This window comes from Mus caroli, unplaced genomic scaffold, assembly GCF_978045245.1.
Source record: "Mus caroli unplaced genomic scaffold, Mus_caroli_1 scaffold_2, whole genome shotgun sequence".
NCBI classification, from domain to species: domain Eukaryota; kingdom Metazoa; phylum Chordata; class Mammalia; order Rodentia; family Muridae; genus Mus; species Mus caroli.
This window is the reverse complement of record NW_028227257.1, coordinates 167,388,502-167,409,941: the sequence shown is the minus strand read 5'-3', so window position 1 is coordinate 167,409,941 and position 21,440 is coordinate 167,388,502. Positions and strand designations below refer to the sequence as shown.

General features: G+C 37.8%; 1 protein-coding gene across 2 annotated transcripts in view; it reads right to left on the bottom strand.

Annotated features, from left to right (window-relative positions):
• Nucleotides 1-479: 479 nt before the first annotated feature.
• The window catches only part of Trdmt1 (tRNA aspartic acid methyltransferase 1), a 38,447-nt gene continuing 17,486 nt past the window's right edge, over nucleotides 480-21,440 (bottom strand). Inside the window, exons 1-9 of one of the 2 annotated variants that reach the window (XM_085835178.1) lie at nucleotides 17,278-17,423; nucleotides 17,106-17,177; nucleotides 16,499-16,564; nucleotides 15,750-15,819; nucleotides 14,946-15,029; nucleotides 13,418-13,761; nucleotides 10,347-10,404; nucleotides 9,701-9,830; nucleotides 480-5,396 (exon numbers count right to left, since the gene is read on the bottom strand). In XM_085835178.1, the coding sequence (XP_085691304.1) occupies nucleotides 5,224-5,396; nucleotides 9,701-9,830; nucleotides 10,347-10,404; nucleotides 13,418-13,761; nucleotides 14,946-15,029; nucleotides 15,750-15,819; nucleotides 16,499-16,564; nucleotides 17,106-17,158 (978 nt within the window). In that variant the 5' untranslated portion in view covers nucleotides 17,159-17,177; nucleotides 17,278-17,423 and the 3' untranslated portion in view covers nucleotides 480-5,223. Of the gene's footprint in view, nucleotides 5,397-9,700; nucleotides 9,831-10,346; nucleotides 10,405-13,417; nucleotides 13,762-14,945; nucleotides 15,030-15,749; nucleotides 15,820-16,498; nucleotides 16,565-17,105; nucleotides 17,178-17,277; nucleotides 17,424-19,290; nucleotides 19,368-21,440 lie in introns of those variants that run through there. The other variant, XM_021156162.3, reaches the window with a different exon arrangement.

The window sequence follows — 21,440 nt, the reverse complement described above, 5'->3', positions numbered from 1 at the left end:
GAATCCAGAGGAACTGACCCTCTCCTCATCGAGGGTTTGTGTAGAATCCACTGTAAGAGCAAATGATGACTCCAACAGGACTTCTTACAGAATGTATATTCCCCTCCAAGTGACTGGTGCTTGCCTCCTCAGTGTTAACACTAAGGTCTCAGAAATGGAATTAATATGTACGGAGGGGCATGCTTTTCTTATTTATTATTTTACAGGTCTGTGTAGTGTATTTAAAGAATATTTTAATTTTCTTCCTTTGAGACAGGGTTTCTCTACATATCAAGTAGACCTGGCTGGCAGGGAAGGCACAGAGATCCATCTGTCTCTCTAGTGCTGAGATTAAAGGTGTGTGCCACCATGTCCACCTGAATATTTTAATTCTTGAGGTAAATTAACCAGGATAAACTGATAGTTTGAATTGTGGTTATATATTTAGAAGAGTACACATATCCTATAGTAAAATATCCTTTAAGTAGCAAAGAAATAGAAGCAGTCGGGGAAAGTAATTTTTATTAGAAACTTCAACATTTTAGTAGAACAGAAAACAGAAGAACAGGAAACACGGTGGACATCAGTTGGCTGTTAGAAGCTGATGTTGGAAAGTGTCTAGATGTTTATCCTCTAGCACAGCATGTGAAGTGCTCTTCCAGATGACGACTTACAGGCACATGCTAGATAGAGTTGAAGAATAAGGAAAAATAATCAGAACATGAGAGATTCTTGTTGAGTTGGCATGATCATATGCAGTGCACACAGGCAGTAAATGCGGGCAGAAAGGTTGAACTTGTCAAGGGGCCGAAAGGCCACATCTTTAAAATAACCCAAACCAGTGTATCACAGGCTCCCAGAAACTGTGACTCATTCTCAAAGCCCAAAGCCGAGGGCAGGGCAGTGGCACTTAAAGCAAGTTAGGTGGTTAAAATTGCTCCGAGGTGAAGAGCAAATTACATGTAAATTCTTCTCTTTATGTGCCTTTTTTTTATATTGTGTGTGTGTGTGTGTGTAAGCTGAGATTTTGACTGCACACTCTGTCATTAAGTTGGCAAACACAAGTTAAGTTTCTGCCCAACAACTTAAAAAAGACAGGAAAGCACATTTACAAAGTTGATGTGAGCTCAAAACTGGTACCTTGTTTTGACTCGGTTTGTGAAAACCTCTTGACTCTACATAAAGAAGCTGCCAAAACAAACCAATAAGCAGAATCCCTTTGGTTTGGATGGAGAAACACCAACTCACCTGCAAAGTGCATGACTTAGGACACACGTGCTGATGGCTGAACATAACGTCACTTTTATTCTGTGCTAGGCTAACAGAACTACACCAGTTTTAATCCTCCTCAGAATCCTCCTAGCTAACATTTTGATCTGAATGAGGCTGAGATTTAATCCAAAGACAGGATGTAATTTATTTTCAAGAACCCTACCCTCCAACTATGCGACCAGAATTGTGTGCATTGGGCTTGGCACCACCCATCATTATATGGGTTCTTAGTAGGAGTGCAGGTTGTTAGAGTCATAAACAGCTTCTCCATCAAATACATTTACCTCTTTAAAAAGCCAAAGTGGTCTAGGGGTGCACTTCTCTGGGTCACGTTCACCCCACATTCATGCTATCAACTAAGCACAGCCTCTGCACCTCATAAACTAGGCATGGTGCAACTTACCCTGTGATCCCAGCATCTGGGAGCAGAGGAAGAAGGAGCCAAAGTTCAAGGCCACTCTCATCTACATTGCAAGCTTGCGATTAGTTTCAACTATAAAGAGACACTGCTTCAAAAAGGAAGGGAGGAAGGGAGGAAAGGAAGGAGGGAAGGAGGGAAAAGGAGAGAGGAGGGGAAGAGGAAGGGAGAATGAGAGAGAGAGGAAGTGGACCATTCCAAAGAGTTTTATCCTAGTATTTTCAGCACTGGATAAACCCTTCATCATTTATTATTTCAACTGCAAATTTCTTTCAAAAGCTGTTGAGGAGAGCAAGCTGGGTTGGCAGCTGCAGGTATCTGCTCACTTTGCCAGGCAAGAGCAATTGTAGCTGTGGTTTAATAGCCAGAAATCAAATGTGCTAGGTCCTCTGGAGAAGGCCAGCTGGTCCCATAGGAAGAGGTGACTCCCTCCCTGTCCTTCTATCCTTGGACTTCACGCTGACACTAATGGTGGTCCAGGTTTCACTCCTAAGACTGCTCATCTTCCAAGTTATTTTCCAACATAAATCATCTTGTTTGTATTAATTAATCTGCATCTATTCATGAGTTTGGGGCCTGTAAAGCACCAAAATTATGGGGCAAGAAATAAGTGCCTTAGAATTACATAGCATAGCACATATGTGGTAGGAATCAAACTCGTCCCTGGAAAGAACAGTGAATGCTGTGAACTGCTGACCCACCTCTCCAGCCCCTTAAAAATCTTACAAAGCCATATTTTGTTTCCCAATTTATAAGTAAATGCTCTGCAGACCTATATGTGTTCATAATGGAGGAACTATAACTAAGCACTTATTATAATATTGTTCAATGGGGCCCTGGACCTTATAATTACAACAGAATTGTAAGCATAGCATAATACTGTTAAACCATAAACCATTTTTTTGATAATAATTCTTCAGCAGTGAAGTTAACCTACATGAAATTGCACCATGACTGGGCTGGAAATATGGCTCAGCGGTTAAGAGCACTGACTGCTCTTCCAGAGGTCCTGAGTTCAATTCCCAGCAACCACATGGTGGCTCACAATCATCTGTAATGGGATCCAATGCCTTTTTCTGGTCTCTCTGAAGACAGAGACAGTATACTCACATACATTAAATAAATTTAAAAGGGAAAGGAAGGAAGTTTGTTTCACAATGGTGATGTCAGGTTGTAATTGTGAGACTTTAATGAGGTTCATCTTTTTAGACAGTGACTGTTGATATACACATAGCTTATACCTTTGACAGACCCATATTTATCTGAGTTCAGGAGTAATCGTTAAAAGTTTAGTACAATCTAAGTAATATAAAATTAGCCATCCAACAGACATTAAGTGTACAGTTGGGTGGCACTCAGCACACCACCATGTCCAACCAGCAGTGCCTCTCGCCTTCAGAATTTTCTCATGCTTGCAAACAGAAGCTCTGTACCTGCTAAACACTGACTTCCTAGTCCCCTCCTCCCAACCCCTGCAAACCCTGCCCTCCTTACTGTCTCTATGAACTTGACTCACAGGGGAATGAAACCACTCTTGCCTTTTCAGGATGGGCTAATTTCATTGGCACTTTCCCAAGGCTCATCCAGGCCACGGCAAGTATCATAAACCCATTCCAGGTAACAATTACTGGTATTCTAGTAGATGTTTGCAACACATTTTATTTATCTGTTCTTTTACTGAGTGGAGAGAGAAAAAGTTTAGAGTCAGTATGATAAAGGACGGAGTAGCATCATATAGAAATAGCAGCAATAGCAGCCCATTTTCCTCCCTTAACCTTACTGCCACATAACCCATGCCATATTCCTTAGAATGGAACAACAGAGAAGCTTAATCTAAAGGCTGACAAAGCAAAAGCACCCTGGTAATAGCAAACTAAAAGGAAGGATGTGCAAATGGAGGCAGGACAATGAGGCTTTATCTTCAGATTAAGGTTAAAGAGGAAGCCAGGTTAAGTATTTCTAGCTTTTAAGGCTAGCACACTGGAGGTTGGGGCAGACAGATCCCTCTGAGTTAGAAGCCAGACTGGATTAGATAGCAAATTCCAGGCCACCCAGGGCTACACAGTGAGACCCTGTCTCAAAAAAACAAACAAAAAAGTCACCTGCAGTTTTCAAAGATTTGATTAAGAATTTATGAGCATTTTTCTAATACATTTTTCAGACTGATATCTATGTTGGATGATGATAATTTGGTTTAAAATGTATGCACTTGTCTAAAAAGGCCTGAAATTAAATAAAACACTCAATAGCTAGCATTTGAGTCAGTTTTGAGTTAGGGCAAATTAACAAAAAGAGTAATATCTTAAGAGTTGTAAAACAATTTTTTAATTTTTTAAATAATATTAATTCTTTGAGAATGCTGTACAATTTATTTGGATCATATTCATACTCCCTCCCGTATCCACCCAAATTCAATTTGTGTTGCTCAAATACTCTTGAGTATAAGCCTACCCTGGGGTGTGTTCCACAAACCAGGAATCACACCTTAGGTTCCTCTCCCAGCAGCTACCACATGCCAATAGCCTCTGAGCTAGGGGTGTGCCTTGGTACCCACTCTACCGCTCCATGCTGGGATGCTCTCTGGGGTTCAGGCTTATGCAGGTCTTTTGAATGCTGTCACCTAGCTATGAGTCCACATGTGTAGTTGTCCTGCTGATCTGGATAATATATTTTCCTAAAGTCATCTACCACTTGTGACTCTTACAGTGTTTTTTTCTTCCTCTTCTGCAGTGATCGCTGAGCCTCGGGAGGGAGGGGAGTGATAGATGTCTCTTAGCGCTGAGTCCTTCATTCTCTTGTTCTCTGGGTTTCTGTAATGCTGTCTACTGCAAGAGGCTTGCTTACCTGTTGAATGTTGAGGGACGCACTAATCTATGGTATAATAATCAATCATCAGGAATCATTATCATTTAATACAATGCCCATTTAATAAAGTAATACTAATAAGTTACTCACTGGGGCCCATAACCTGTCTAGCCACAGGTCTCTAAACCAGATAACAGAGCCAGACATGGATTCTATCCCATTGATCAGGCCTTAAATCAAATCACAGAGCAGGTGGCTATTCCCACCATACTCATGGGCATATCTTAGTAGGACAGTCACTACTGTGGCGTCCTGGTTCATAGCTAGTTAAACATGATGACTATTTTTGCTTCTGGTATCATGAACAGCACTAGTTAGAGGGATGGAGCTTCCACATCTACATCCAGTTAGTTTCTCCATGTTATATAAAACAATTTTTAAATTGACATACAAAAATAATTTTCTAAGGATCATTATATTATTCATGTCATACTTTATAAAGCACTAATATACATATAAAATTCAAGCATTCTTAAATTTGTTTATAACATAATATAAAAGATATTTAATACACAAGTTTAAAAGCTTTATAAAAATATTTGTCCATAAAGCAAAAACAGCAATGTGAAGTTTATCAAATACAGTGATATAAATGTAAGGAAACAATTTGATGTACACATTTAAGTTCCCACTGAATTACCCATGAAAATGCTATTAAAAGAGTTTAGCTGAATTCTGTAAGAATTAATTCAAGATAGAATCTTGGAATTACTGTCCAGAATTAGAGGCATCTTGTGACAGCTCTCAGAGGCATTTCCAAATCCTTCACACAGGACTGTGAGGAGTTTTGCTACCACATGCACGTTGAGGCTGTTGCCAAGCAGCCGGTAACGCTGTTTCACTGTTGTCTTCTCAGGAAACCCTAGAAAACAGAGGTGGCATTTACAATGCAATCACTTGTGATCCCAATTTCCAGAAGTAAAAGATTCTTTTTAGTAAAAGCACACTATTTGTTTAATAAATACACTCATGCCTTCATGGTCAGTGCAGGCCTGTTATACGGAGGCCTACACAATGCATCACCTTGTGATGCTGTACTTGTCATTGTGTATGTGTGCTCTTTGATGCTCGCACAATGAGGAAATGGCCTAAGGACACCATTCTCAGAGAGTATACTCATTATTAAAAGACAAAAGGTGGTAAATTGCTAATATGCCTATGAAGTTTTACTAATAAATGAGAATTTGGAGACCAAAATATTGTAGAACATCATTCTATGATGATAACACAGCGAGATGCTGTATGACACAATTATATCACATGATATCCGAGTATGGTTAATGTTTACAGAAACATATGTGTTAATACACTTTGGAAAAATGGTTGCTACTATTTTTCTTGGTAGTTTCTTTTACTTAATAGTACTTTTATAGTGCTCTAATTTACATCCCACAAAATTTACATTTTAAAAATATATGGTTCATACATTTGAGGATTGAATTTATAAACATCTTAATTTTTATTCCTTCAAAATAAAATAAAAAAGCAAAGCAAACAAACAAAACAATAACAACAACAAAACCCCAAACTCTTAAAAAGCCCCTGTCCCATCAACAGTCCCTCCCGGCTCCTTCCCTTCGCCCACCCGAAGCTCTACCTTTTGATGGCACTGCAGAGTTGGCTATTCTAGTCTCATAGAAATGGAGTCAGGGGACATGTTTATACCTGCCTTTTTATAGTCATCATAATGTTTTTAAGGTTCATTAACATTTCAGCAAGTCTAGCACTTACTTTTTATTACTTAATAATATTTTTAATGAATAAAACATATTTTACTTATCCATCCTAATTGGTAAAGATATGAGTTGTTTCCACTTTGGGATATTACATATTATACATACATATTATGAAGGTTTTTCCTTGGATAAGTATCCAGAGGATAAATATGCTGAGTCAGATATTATGTTTACTATTTGTAGAGATGTTACCACTATTTTCCTTCACGCTAGTGGATATGGAGTAATGTTTCACTGTGATTTACTGACATTTCTCTAATATCTAATGATGTTAAACATTCTCTTTGAGTTTATTAGCTATCTGCCTATCTTTGAAGAAATGCATTTAAAAAATATTTATATATATGTACAGTGATTTTTTATTTTTTTATTTTTATCTATTTTTTGCCTGCATGCATGCCTCTGTGAGGGTGTCAGATACTCTGGAACTGGAACTACAGACAGTTGTGAGCCATGTTGATCTGGGAATTGAACCCAAGACCTCTGGAAGAGCAGCCAATGCTCTTATCTGCTTAGCCATCTCTCCAGGCCCTCATTTTCACATTTTATTATATGTTAAGTACACTGTACTTATATGTTAAGTACACTGTAGCTGTCTTCAGACACTTCAGAAGAGAGCATCAGATCCCATTATGAATGGTTGTGAGTCACCATGTGGTTGCTGGGATTTGAACTCAGGACCTTAGGAAGAGCAGTCAGTGCTCTTAACCGCTGAGCCATCTCTCCAGCCCATCATTTTCACATTTTTAAGTTGGATTATTTTCCATTTGTTAAGTTGTAAGAGTTCTTTATATGTTCTGTATAGAACTGGTTTTCATAGTTTGCTTCCATAGACTGATTTTCTCCTATCTGATTTAATCATATTCAGTGTGCTTTGAAATAACAAGTGAAGAAAAAAATTATCCAATAAGATAAAGGAAATAATTAAGGAGCATTAAGAATAGTACAGTTTCATACATTTGTAATGAAGAACCATTAGGTGAAGTTGTTTTACCAATACTACACTCTGTATTGATTGCAATAAGATAACAGTAATTACTATAATAAAGCTGTCAGCTACAGTTGAGCATGACTGTAAAGCTTCTATCCTACATATAATAAGCCAGAGGCAAGCACATTACTAAGATCAAAAACTAGTTCCAAATAACCAGGAGTAGAAATGTGTTCATAGACAATCTTTTACACAATCCTAGGGAAGGGCCCTTAGTAATATTAAGCCTACACTAAGGGGAAAAGTAAGTTTAGAAACAGAATTTTGTTTTATACTGATATTAAAGTCTAAGCTAAGCGATGGAAAAATTATATAGTTTTTAACTTAAAAGGTGTTGTTTTTAAAATTTAAATGTAGTAAAGTAATGCTATCTTCAAAACCAAAGCCACATAGGAAGCCCAAGGTCAGGGAGCAGCTCTCTCCCAGCAAAGGTCCAAGTCTCTGCCACAGCAAGCTAGTCACACTCACACACAAGTAGGCAGCTACAAGACACCAGGACAGAATGAACAGAAACATCAATAGAAATCCATTGTTGCCAGAGGACAAATGGCTCAGATGATGTTCATTTTTGTGCCCACAGCCGATAATGTTGGAAACATACATGAAGGACACTTGTGTGACAGTTATGGTCTACAGTAAGAGCTGGGCAAAACTGTCAACACAAGTACAGCGCATATTTTAAAAGAGCATTCAGCAGTTAAAATATGAAACAATAACAAAAAAGGGGCCGTGAATTTGAAAAAGAACAAGGATATAGTTTGATCTAAATTTTTAAAAATTAAATGAAATAAAAATTAAAAGATTCTTCATACATTTTGTATGCGTATGTATATATATATATACATATATATATGAAGAACCTCAAGAAATTCTATTTTACTCACTTCAAATTTGAAAGCAATTTTTGTTTATTTTATAAGCTAAAAGAGACAAGCTAATGTAAGATAGCACAAGCAAAGACTCCCTCCTCTAGTGTGGTCTGACTCTGGTCATCCCTCCATCCCCTTACCAACTTCTAATATTACCTAAGCAACTACAACACTAGATGTAAACAGTCAGCATACTGAGCCTTAGGAACCTATTTTAGTTAGATACCAATAGGTTTCCTTGTAAGTAGTATGGAGAGACGTCTTACTGTTTAAAACACGGGCAGACAGTGGCTAGGAAGCAGACTGGCAGCAGAGCTGAGGCTGCCCCTCAGCTCCTCCTCTACAATTTTCTCACTTCGTGACATAAACCAAGACAAGGGAAGTTTGTGCCTTTTTCCAGAAACAATCTCTAAATCACTGAGGCCTGAATGAGATGACCAAGAAGAAAAAATAGTAATCTTTTCTTTTTTAAATTAAGGCAGGCCTCCCTCTCTTTGCCCTACAGCAGCCTATTTAGCCAGGTATGGAGAGCACTTGGTGGTGGAGATCTCGGTGTAAGAAAACATGGATCTATCTCTTAGAGCAGAGAGTGCTGGTAGCAGTGGAACTGGGGGGAGGGGGAGGCCTTGGGGCCAAGGTAAGCATACACACGGCAGTGTCCAAGGCTTCCTGCGGCTAATCCCTGCATTTCCTGCACTACAGTGGAGTTAGGACTTTGCCTTCCCTTTATCTTTGCTTTTGTTTGTGAACTCCCCTGCTGTAGATCCCCTAAGGCCCCCTACATTCCTTACAGTGGAGAACAAAGGCAAATAACTGAAAAGAATATATCTTTGCCAAAAATCGGAGGGTGGGGGAACCCACAAATATAGCCCTTATCCCACAACTAGTCAACTCAACTACCCTTTACCTTCATTAGAAAAAGCTAGTTGAGCCCAGTTGACCCCAAGCCTGATTGATTGTACCACCTAATCCCAGTTACTGAAGGGGATGAGGCAGGAGGATAATGAGTTTAAGGACCACTGGGTCTAGAGAGCAGGCTCATGATTAGTCTGCTCAACTTAGAAAGTCTGTCTCAATATAAAAATAAATACAAAGGGAAGAGCTGGGGAATGTAGCTTGCTTGGTCAAGTACACTTGAGGCCTCAGTTAATAACAATAACAACAAAATAAGCCTATTGAAGGGAACTCCCCCTCCCCGCCCCCAGTCTAGTGTGGAGTTACCAAAATCAGACCTATGGAAACAAGAACTTCAGTAGAAAGGGAATTCTATCAACCATCTGAGGCGGTTAGTAACCGCCATTCTGCCTACAGCCGGGTGGATACCTACTCATTTCTGGATTTAAGGGAGAGGGAAAATAAGGTGAGAACTGACTGAGACATGACTGAAGTGAAGATAAAGCAGGAAAGTGCCTGAAGTGGTAGCAGAATAGAATGGGGGCATTCACAACCTCACCTCTCCAGGCAGGGCAGCAGGGATTCCTTCATACAATACCCATGTGAGTTCTTAAGGAAGTGCTGAGAGCTTTAAACTTTAAACTTTAAACTTGTGATCTACATGGATCCCACATACCAAATTCTGGAGGAAATCCCTGGAGATTTGCAATTTCTTTAGGTGTGAAATATCGCAGTTTAAGCATTGACAATTTAGCTATCTTTTCTTCTGGTGGCAAATCAGGAAGAGATTTGTAGATATCCTCAATCTGTTAAAAAAAAATCCAAAAGAAATTAAAAAGTTCTGTATGACCAGACAAGATTGCCAGTTGTTAGGCTGCTTTAGAACAGTAGAGAAGCAATCTACAGTGCCGCACAGTTGCAGAAGGTATAAGCAAAATATTTCTGTGCAACAATTGTATAATTGGCTGGATAATGACACCAGACTTAGAGAAAGAAGACTCGCATAAGAGAGTAGGATCATTTTCAGTTTATCTGTCATTGTTGACCCATTAAGACTAAGACATATTAGTAAATATATAAATTAAAAATTATTAAAAATTATAGAAAACTGAGTCAACTAACAAAGTCAACTTCGTAATGCTAACAAGAAAATCAACAAGCAAAAAGAATCACTTCACAGAAAAGAAATTGTGTCTGTGTGGTTAAGTGAAATATATTGACACCATCAGTTGAACATTTCAAATTATTTTGGTATACTTAAATTAAATGTTAAACATCATGTCACTGAATGCAAAGGTTGAGCTTAAAACCATACACTGTACCTGCACATCCTCTGCAGTCTGTAACACGGAGCCTGTCCCCTCTATGTAACTCCCATACCTGGAAAAGTAACAGGAATGCCAAGTATTAAAAATATTACTTTGTGTGTATGTGTGTGTGTTTACGCATAAGTGTATGTGTAAGTGTGTGTGTGTTCATGTGTGAGTGTGTGTGTGTTCATGTGTGAGTGTGTGTGTGTGAGTGTGTGTTTTAATGGGTGAGTGCCTTAGTCTGTTTATGGGTATGCAGGCGTGCATGTACATGCATGTGTGTGGAGGTCCAAGGACAACCCTGGCTGTCATGCCTTCGAGCAGCACAATCCAAAGCTTTTTGGAGGCAGGCTTTCTCACTGGTATCAAACACAGCAAACAGGTTAAGTTGTCCAGCCAGCAAGGCCCAAGGATCTGGGAATCACTTCTCCAGAGCTGAGAACACAGCGAATGCCACCATGCCTAACATATTTACATGTGTTCTTGGTTCTTATTGGGGCCCTGTGCTTACTGAAAACACTGTATTCAACAGGGCATCACCTAAGATCTTTTTCTAAAAAATATTTTTAAGTGATAAAATATTTATGGAACGACATACATTTATATTTTTCTGAAACATTTTGAATAGTATCATAGAAATAATGCTTTGTAATTTAAAATAAGACAAAGTTCTATTTAAGCTTCTCAAAAACTAAATGTGGTATTTGCTTTGTATAAACATCACTGAATGATGTCTCAGTATTTTTATATTAATTGTTATAGCTGCTATGTTCCTTGCTAGAAAATACAAACTATACTATAGAGGTCCCTGCCATATTAAACCAAATGTATAGATAAAAACATATTATTACTATTATTTTTATAATGCCTGAATTATAATTTCTTCTCAGTATCCCAAACCTTCTGCTCTCTAATACCACATATACACAGTCCACTGAGCCTGAGTTTAAGTCTCATTAGACTTGTACTCTTTCACTATCGTTTTCATTTAAGAATTAATTAGGTAAAACTTATATAAGAAGTATAAAATATTTCAGAAATGAAAGGTGCATTGCCAAGCTGGCTTTCCATCATATGAGCACTCTCTTTTCATAATGAGGACAATTTAAAATAAAAATTAGAAAAATACATCAGGGAAAAATAACTGTTCCAGTTAAATGTGTGTGTGCATGTGTGCATGAGCGTGCACACCATATTTAGCAGAAGAGAGCGCCAGAGTAAGGTTTACTTTATGTCATCTTATTATAAAAGAATATCAAGGCTGCTTTTTATTACGAAATTGATAAGCACTATTTTATGAGAGTCCTAAACAGAACCTATTGGACTTGGAAGTAGACAACAGCTGAGTGGAATCTTCATAAAGTAATAAATCCTTTCTCCTAGAAGTACAAGGCAGATCATAAAATCAGAGTGAGTCTACATGGCTGTAGGACAGCCCTGTTTTTTCCACAGACAGAAACCTAGCAGCAAAAGAAGAAGAAGGAGAAGGAGAAGGAGGAGAAGGAGGAGGGGAACAAGAAGAAGAAGAGGAGGAGAATGAAGAGGAGGAAGAGGAGAAGGAGGGGGAGGGGGAGGAGGGAGGTTTGACCTGTCACATCACACAACTGCCTACCTATTTGAGGACCATACATGAAACAGCAATAGGGCCTATAGCTTTTTATCCTAAAATGCCCAGTTTGCCCCATCAGTCTAGTTTTTGAAAAACTGCCAAAAAGTTGTCATAAGTCAAGAAACCCAGAGCAAAACCCTAAATGTTCAACAATAGGAAATCAATAAAATAAATTATGAACCTCTTTTACCTTGAACACAAAAAGGATTTTCATATTATCATGCAACAATATGCAAAGATTGTGATTATCTTCCAAGCCAGCAGTCACCATTTTGGAAATTCCTCTGTGCCCTCTTAAAAAGATTACCTGGGCCTGTTGACTGTTTTTCCCCCTATAGAGGGTTGGGGAGGGTCACAGACTTTACCTGAGTATCTAGCTGCTCCCTGCTACATGTTTTGTGTAACTCTGTCTTAACTGCACATGACCTAGCGGAAGGGTAGAGTATATAAGCTAGGGGAGACTAGATGAAGTGTCTTCTATCTGTGTAGATACAGTCACCCCTACTGGGTAAAGACTTTCCAGTCTTAGTTTGCTGGGAGGCAGGAGCATCCTACCCCTGAAAGTAACCCCTCATCCATGCTATAGAAAGAAGCCTGATAAACTCACTGGTTCCTGAGAGTTAACATTGATGGAATCATGCCTTGGTTTTGGCTGGGATCTTAGGCGAACTGGCAGCCATGATAAGAAAAACCTTTTTTATGTTTGGTCAGGGAAGCAATATTAGCAACAACCCCTTTGGAAGGCCATGCAGTACACTGATATCACAGGTTGGTGGCCATAGATAGGGCATGGTCAACAAGATATGTAGTAGGGGATTTTATAATCTTAGTAACTTAAATTCTGAACTATGAGGCTATATTATTTATTTAAAAACCTAAATGAGGGCTGGTGAGATGGCTCAGTGGCTAAGAGCACTGACCACTCTCCCAGAGGTCCTGAGTTCAATTCCCAGCAACCACATGGTGGCTCACAATCATCTGGAATGGGATCTGATGCCCTCTTTTGGTGTGTCTGAAGACAGCTACAGTATATTCTTACACATAAAATAAATAAATCTTAAAAAAAAAACCTAAATGAGTTTTAAGTTTTAAATTATAACTGGATAATTCAATTTTATTTCTTTAGATTAAGATATAATTTAAAAAAAATTTTTTAAAAACACTGATAGGCATCACTCTTGAGGTTTAATGTGTCTCACAGAAAGAAAAGTAATAAAATTAACAATTCACAACTGTGGAAATCATGTTAGCACAAGTATTTAATCTGTACAAAGGCCATTCACAATGGCCTTGTCTTTGGTGAACACTTTGTGGGTGGTGTACAGAATGTCCTGCACAAGGAATGTTCACTCTTGGTCTACTGGCAATTGGGGATAAAAGTCAGCCTAAGAGAAACATGGTATAAAACACTTGTTGTTCAGCTGGGAAACACCATTCTTTTAGACACAGCACAGGGGGTCTCTTCCAAACGTACCCTTTAGTAAAGCACATGGACCTTCTGGACGTGGGCTTCACGATATCTAGTAAGAGAGCATATCGCAGCAATACCTTTGGTGATAAAAGGTACTCATCTGTGTCGTCATCTTCAAGGAAGTCTTTCAGCATCTGCACAGAGAGGTCACTATCTTGTTGGTTTTTCCTGTCCCTTTCTTCTACAGTCTCAAGCTTAAAGAGAATGGTATCTTTTCCAGAACACTGTTTGCTGCTGCTCTCAGCGCAGATACATGGTCCAGTTCTCTGCACTCTTGGCTTACTTTCTTCAACTACTGCATATTTTTGTTGCTCAACAGTTACAATTTTAGGAAACTCCATCAGTATCTGGCATTAAATAAAAGAAAAAAATACAGAAACTGTCAAAGTTTTATTTAAAATAAGAAATCAATCAATAATTTTAACTAGACCCATGTAAACTGTTTAGCTTTTATAAGGTTGATGTTAAAAACACTGTAGTTTGCTTCAATTGACAAGTTATTGTCAGAAGTTAACAGTCATCCAGGCATAAGACAAGTGAGCTTCCGAGGATTTACTTCTCAGAATTACTGTTTACTGTACTTACTAATGGAAAAACTCACAAAATTTAAACACAGTAGCACTGGTGAAACAGAAATGTAAAAGCAAAACTGGAAAATGCACATGGAACTAAAGTTTACCAAATTCCTTCATGAAAAAGGAAGTCCTGAAGCATCTTCAAATCTAAAACCAAACTGTTTTTTACTGAAAATGCTCGTGTCCCATGGAGGGTGAAGTTTCTTTTGGAAACTCATAATCTTATAGAAACTTCCATTTAAAAATGAGAAAATAGTCAAGAAATTGTGAGTGATTTCATCTTCCTTAATATACTTTTTACACTGTTTCTGGAACTGTCCAGTATGGGAAAGAACGTCTATCACAGGAGAATCAAACAGCAGAACTGGCCTCACTAGTAGGACTGACTGGCTGTTGAGCTTTATTCGTGGTGGTTATGCAGAGCCAAGTTTATTGAGCCACTGCAACTCTGTTATCTTTCCTCATTTCTTATGAAACATATAAAATCATTCACCAAGAATCCCAGCTTAGCAGTTGAGAATTTGATGTCAGCTTCTAACTAATCATTACTACTTTAATCAATTAAGATAAATAATGTTGGTGTCAGGGACAGTATAATAAATATGTTTACAGACCAATTTAAAGATAGCATATTATATTTTACCATAAGAAATCATTGACTAATGGTTTTAACTGGGAAAAGGAAAAGACAAATGTAATAGTTATGAAAGTTATGATGGAACACAGGAAAATAACACTAATGATAATTTTTACACTTACAAAGTCTTTATGAGTTTTGACTTTGTTTAGTTTAGTGAAAAGTGACATCAGGAGAAGCAGAGGCCTGAAAATGGACACGAAGATGACCTGCATTATAAACTCAATCGGCACAGGAGCCCTAAGTAGTTACTGAGAAGAAACTGTCAGACTGAGATTCATCCACAAGTAAACAGTAATATCCGTAGCAACAACAATACCTGTCCAGGGGCCTGGAAGGGGAAAGGCTCTGACTGAAGCTTTGCAATGAGAAAATATCGTAGCCTGGAGTTTGGAATGCCTAGCTGCAAGCAACAGAGAAAAGCTAGTTACCAAATGAAATGTGGGAGACTTCAAGCATCTTCAGCACCTAGCACAGAGACTCAGAGAGACATGCACATAGGTTCTGCCAAAGCAATTTTATAATAGTAGTAAAAACATTAAACTCAAATATAGCTATTCTTGGCTATGGCTACTTTACTTTTAAAGAGGAGGATTTACTCTAGAAGAGACACTGATATGACAACTTATATATTAATATTTTAAACTAGATTTTCTTTTCATTTGTGGATAAAGAATTATATAATACAGCTAATGATGACAAGAAGCCAAAACAAAATTAGCCTTTCACAACACAAGTGGTTTGATGTCTTACATAAAATGAGGGCATGCGTGCAACCGAATGCCACAGAGCAGAAGGGAATTATAATATGTCCACTTTGCTTTCAATCTTGGATTACTTTGAGCATTAATGAATACAAGACACCCAATTTTACATGTAAAAATTCCATATAGTTTCAAACCCTACAATCGTTTATTTTCCAAAAAGAAAAATGCATGAGATTTAATGAACCTATCTTATGTACAAGCAAATCAACAGGTATGCACTATGTTCTTCAGAAAGTAAGATCCATGACTGAGCTAGTTTAACACTTATATGAAATATTAAAAATAGATTTATTTTGTTTATTATATCAAATTCTCTTAAATAATACTTATATAAAGGTTTAAATTGTGGTACCTACAGAGGAAGGAGACAATAGAAACTCTTGATGCTGAAAGCCACAGGCTTCTATTGTTTGTATCAGCAGCCCTCTGGATAGAGAAAAAGAGTCAAAGCAAAAAGTGGCCAGCCTTGCTTAGAAATGGCATTCTTACGTAACACTTAATCATCAGTAAAACCTGACTGTACTCAAGCCATTTAGAGACACGGCTTCTAAGTCATTACTTGCAAAACTGCATGTTAATAAAAAGATAAGAGAGGAATCTCTAGAACAAGTAAATAAAGCTGCCAGACAATGTGACCAATTGCTGAAAGCTTAACTTGTTAATTAATCAGATCTGGAACTGAAACGACAGCTTCCCAGGGTCCATAAGACAGGAACAGTTACAAGTAACAGTGACTAAAGGACTCGGGTAGATGTACATACCGTACTTTTCCACATAGGCTACTATCAGACGAAACCCTGCCTCTGGCTGTCTCTCCCATCTAAGTAGGGTGCTAAGTTCTCATTGTGAGGCTGCTCTTAATTAAAACATTTCTACCTAGAAATACTTGATACTAAAATCAGTACTCTTTCTGGAAGATTAAAATAAGAACAGAACAAGATTTTATAATATTTTATATTATTGGTAAAAATAATACTAATTAATAAAGCCTATATCTTATAAAATGTCAGAATATACACTTATTATTAAGATATTTATCTTACAACGGTGCCTATTATAAAATATAGTAAGTCTAAAACATATGCAAGACAAACATATTTTTTACCTTGTAGAAGATACTTCAAAACCTTTGACATTTTCTAAGAGAATATACTTGGGTAATTTTTGCAATCTAAAAAACAAAAACAAACAGAAATACAAATATTGAATTACAAAGAAATAAAAAGAAAATCACAACTTGTGAGAAATGGGATTTATAAATAATTTTCTCTACTTTTTTAAAAATGAATTTTAACTATTTTATTTATTTTTCTCAAGACATGCTATATACTTGAAAAAGTTCACACTTGAAGAGTTAATTCCATTGGAACGCATCTCAAAATATGGGCTTTTATAGGGCTTCTGCATTGCAAAATACAAAGAGCAGTCATTCAGCCGCAGTGGCCGTGTTCACTAGCACTGGGAACATCTGCAGTGACTGCTACCAATGAGCAAAGGCAACAGAATTTAACTGGTTACTGACAGTTCTGTCACTCACTATGGAGGCAAGCATAAAACTGTGAAACAGTTTGTGTTATTTTTATTAGTTGTGGTTAAAAAAAAAAAAAAAAGGTGCATGTGATAGCCACTAATCTCTACAAAATGACAAACACTACATTCTTCATACCCTCAGCTGCAGACCTAAGGTAAGTGTACAAGAATCTAATGCTTACCTTGGGAGAATATCTAGAATATACAAGAAGCTATTTGTCCTTGGATCGGTCATATCCCCCTGTAGGCCAATTCTAAAAAAGCAAGGAAATCACAAGAGTTTATAAAAAATTGTATGTAATGATATCAAAAAGACTTAGCTAGTTAAGAGAATTTAAATCAGTTGATCTTCACCATAAGAAAGAAAAGAAAGTAGCTGATTGGGTGCGCAGCAATCCGGAGCAGATGACAATGGTGATAAGCACCATCCATGCACACTAAACAATGGGGAATGCCCAGATAATCCTGTCCGGTGTAAACAGACCCTTGATCTCAGGGTTTTACTTTACAAGCAGGACTTGCAGCTAGGGCCAGCACATGTAAACAGGAGGCACTGGGCTAGCAAACAAGTCGTACAAAGGTTCACAGTATGGTCAAGGTTCAAGTAGGAAGGAACGCTTAGATTGGGTCTGAATAACAGGAACAGAGGATCAGGATTTTAAACTTAATGCTTAGTAGCTTCATGCTCCTAAGCTAGGTGACACTGCTGTCACTTTCCCCATATCTGACACCAAGGCTAAATCTACCAGTGGGTCTGAGGCTTATTAGCTGGGGAGTAAACTGGATTTAAACCGATTCCTCAGAAATCAGTTTTTATCTTCTGTCCCTTTCCACTCAGAGTTCAGATAACAACTCCAGTCAGTTAGTGCTGGCATCAATTTAGCAGCTGGAACTAGGCTTACAGTGAAGATGCTGAGCCCACTGAAATAGCATATATACTCGGGCTGCATTCTATTTTATACACACTAGGCCACACCCTCCCATATGCTTAAACCCACCCTCATATGGAATGCCATCTGTCATCGCTGATAAACTCCTACTCTCTGTTCAGACACAGCTCTAATCATGCCTCTGGAAGAACTTCCCTTTCTGGGCATGATACACGCCATTTTATCCTCTATGTTCTCATGGTACTCCCAGAGTTCTTACAGTACCAAATGTCACAATTTATATAATACTAACTTATGAGTCATCCCTTTCAACTGTAAACTCTGAACATCAGCAATGACAGCATCAAACACATTGCATGGCATACAAGCACAATAAACCCTCAAGAAGATAAGCTTCCTGAAGTTCAAAGATGTTAAAAAGTAACACAAGAATATTTTCTTGAATCAGAATATTTATTATATAACACTCCAGTTAGTCATATTAATACAAAGTATATAAATGATTAATAAATAATGGCTCTGACATTGTTTAACTGTACAGTCATGAGAAAGTTAACCTATCTATACCTGTTTCTCACCTTCAAAATAATAATAACAATAAGACTATTACTATAGCCTCTTAAAATAATTTATACTATTAAATAGTGAAAATGATCTAGGTTTAATTTAAGACACAGTTCTTATTAAAAATTATTAAATAAATTTGAAATGAGAAATTATAATGTGACTATGAAAAATATGAATTATAATATTAATTTTGAGAAATACACAAATTGTAAATGTATGCTAAAATGTTTCACAAATTGCTTACATATAAAATATTTCTTAAGGGAATTCTGTTTCACTGATCAGAATTAGCTATGAATTCAAGAGGTGAAAAGTTTAAAGCAAGTAACATAATCTGAAAGAAAATAAATGTACCTTAGATATACCTATAACATAGCATTACGTTTTTACTGTTGATCAAATTATTTTGCTATTCTGACTGTAACTGTGGATCCTATGCTTGATGCTGAATTATCAATATCTAAAATGAAGGGATATACTTACAGAGCATTTTAAAGCTTTGAAAGTGCAGAAGATGGCCTAGTCATCCATCAATGGGAGAAGAGGCCCTTGGTCTTGCAAAGATTATATGCCCCAGTACAGGGGAATGCCAGGGCCAGGAAGCGGGAGTGGGTGGGTTGGGGAACAGGGTGGGAGGAGTGTATAGGGGGCTTTGGGGATAGCATTTGAAATGTAAATGAAGAAAATATCTAATAAAAAATTGTAAAAGCAAAAAGTGCAGTTTAGGCCTTTAAAGTTCTTTGATTTTTCCCTTCTCCTTTCTTTCCTCTTTTTATCTCCCTTTTGGTGAGAGTGAGATTTGTGTCATGATTTAAACCCAGGGGCTCAATGCATGCTGGGTAAGAATGTACTTAGCTGTATTTTCAGCCCACATACTCTTCCCAAAGAGAAAAACACTTATTACACATACCTTGTGAATGGCTGACATGGAGGGCTCATTAAAATCATATTGAAAGATAGCTTGTCAAAGTCTTCCAGTGAAATACCCTAAGAAAGAAACATTTGAAAGAAAAAAGAGACAGAATGAAGAGAAGACTAAACAGTTAGAACTAAAGCCATCAGAGATCACAGTTTCCATATGATAGTACAGCTTTACAATGCAGCTTCAGTTATAGTAACGTCTGTCCCAAAGCAGCCTTGTGAAGAAGCTGTGCGGAGGCACAGTGACTTCCTCTACAGCACCAATTCTTCTGTGAAGACTCAGGTGTAAGGCTGCCGTTTTTGGGCTTGACCATGTAGAACTTATTTGTAATCAACTATATTGGGAAAGGTCCGGGATCTTTAAGCGCCCATCTATTAATATGCTTCTCTGTTCAGTGAGTGTGTAGTGATGAGTAGCTGGCACTCTTGTCTAGTGCTCTCTGCTGATTTACCAGCAAGTCGAAAGGCCTCATGCTCAGCTACCAGCAAGTAGTTTATTGTTTTGTCCTTAGCACAGGAACTTCAAATGATTATACACAGGAGTAATTAAAATAACACCTAACTTGTTCCATTTACACATGCATATAAAACACATATATGTGTACACAGATCAGAAGATAAACAACGAGAACACATGTCAGGGATTTGTCAGTACTCCTTAAGCAGTCTTGGCCAGAAATGTAGAAAGAATAGACCAGCATAGCAACCTCTATAATTTTTATGACAAATCTCTAACAAGTTTGCGTATATTGGTAAAGCAGGAAATGTCTGAAGAGCGAGTTGACCTGGGAATGAGTCAGCTGTCTCTGTTAAGTTAGTGACATACACAAGGGCAGAAAATAACATGGATCTTGAGGAAGTACTCATTTTTTCTAATTTTATTACAAGAGATTAAAATGTTCAGAAAAAGCCAGGCAGTGGTGGCACACGCCTTTAATGCCAGCACTTGGGAGGCAGAGGCAGGCAGATTTCTGAGTTCGAGGGCAGCCTGGTCTAGAGTGAGTTTCAGGACAGCCAGGGCTACACAGAGAAACCCTGTCTCGAAAAACCAAAAAAAAAAAAAAAAAAAAAAAAAAAAGTGGTGGTGGGGGGACCAGAGGGGGCTGCAGAGATGGCTCAGCGGTTAACAGCACTGACTGCTCTTCCAGAGGTCCTGAATTCGATTCCCAGCAACAACATCTCACAGTCATCTCTAATGGGATCCGATGCCCTCTTCTGGTATGTGTCTGAAGACAGCTGCAATGTACTCGTATAAATAAAAAAAAAAAATAAATCTTTAAAAGGACCGATGGATCCTGCTGATAAAGTGTTCAGAAAAAGACACCAAATTTTATGAATGCTTTCAGATGTAGTGTTCCTCTTTCCCAAACAAGTTCATTAAATAATAGCAATAAAACCTTTACTTTTAATACTAGTGCATTTCTGAAAGGAAGGCCACTTAGTCACATTACAAACATCCTTCGATATGCTTCTGATCAATTTGCTCACGTTTTATTTAAAGCTATGAAGCCTGTACTTACAAGACAATGGTTTTCCTATCTTGTAGCATAGAACTGACAATGGAAACTTCCAGTGGGCTACTTCTATCCCATCCTGCCCTGCAAAAGTATTTTATGCACTATATCTACTTTATGCACTATATCTATTTTATGCACTATATCTATAGCAATTTGATGTCCCCTGAGGACTATACCAGGTAGCATGCTAATCTCTTGTCTGAAGTCATTTATCAGTGTCAACTGAGTCCCTTTCATCCTTTATCCACATTTTCCTTCATCATCTGTTCACTTTATAAGTACAATATGTTCCTTCATTCAGCAATTGTACCATTTACATGGCAGTCATTGTCATATTCAACAATGAACAAGCTCAGTGAAGTGTCTGCTTGTGAATTCTATACACTAGTCATTAGTGATTTCCCTCTTGTTAGCTAGATAAATGAACTGAGTACTCTGATTTTATCTATAGCTTTTTGACTAAGGAGTTCCACCTATATGTGATGTTTCAGCTCAACCACAGATGATAACAGACTTCTCTGGCAGGCTTTCTGGAAAAAGCTGCCTTTTTCAAGGCCACCCTGGTACACAGCTAGGATTGTATCAACATGTCTGAAGGGAGCTGCAGTCAAGGTCTCAGTGC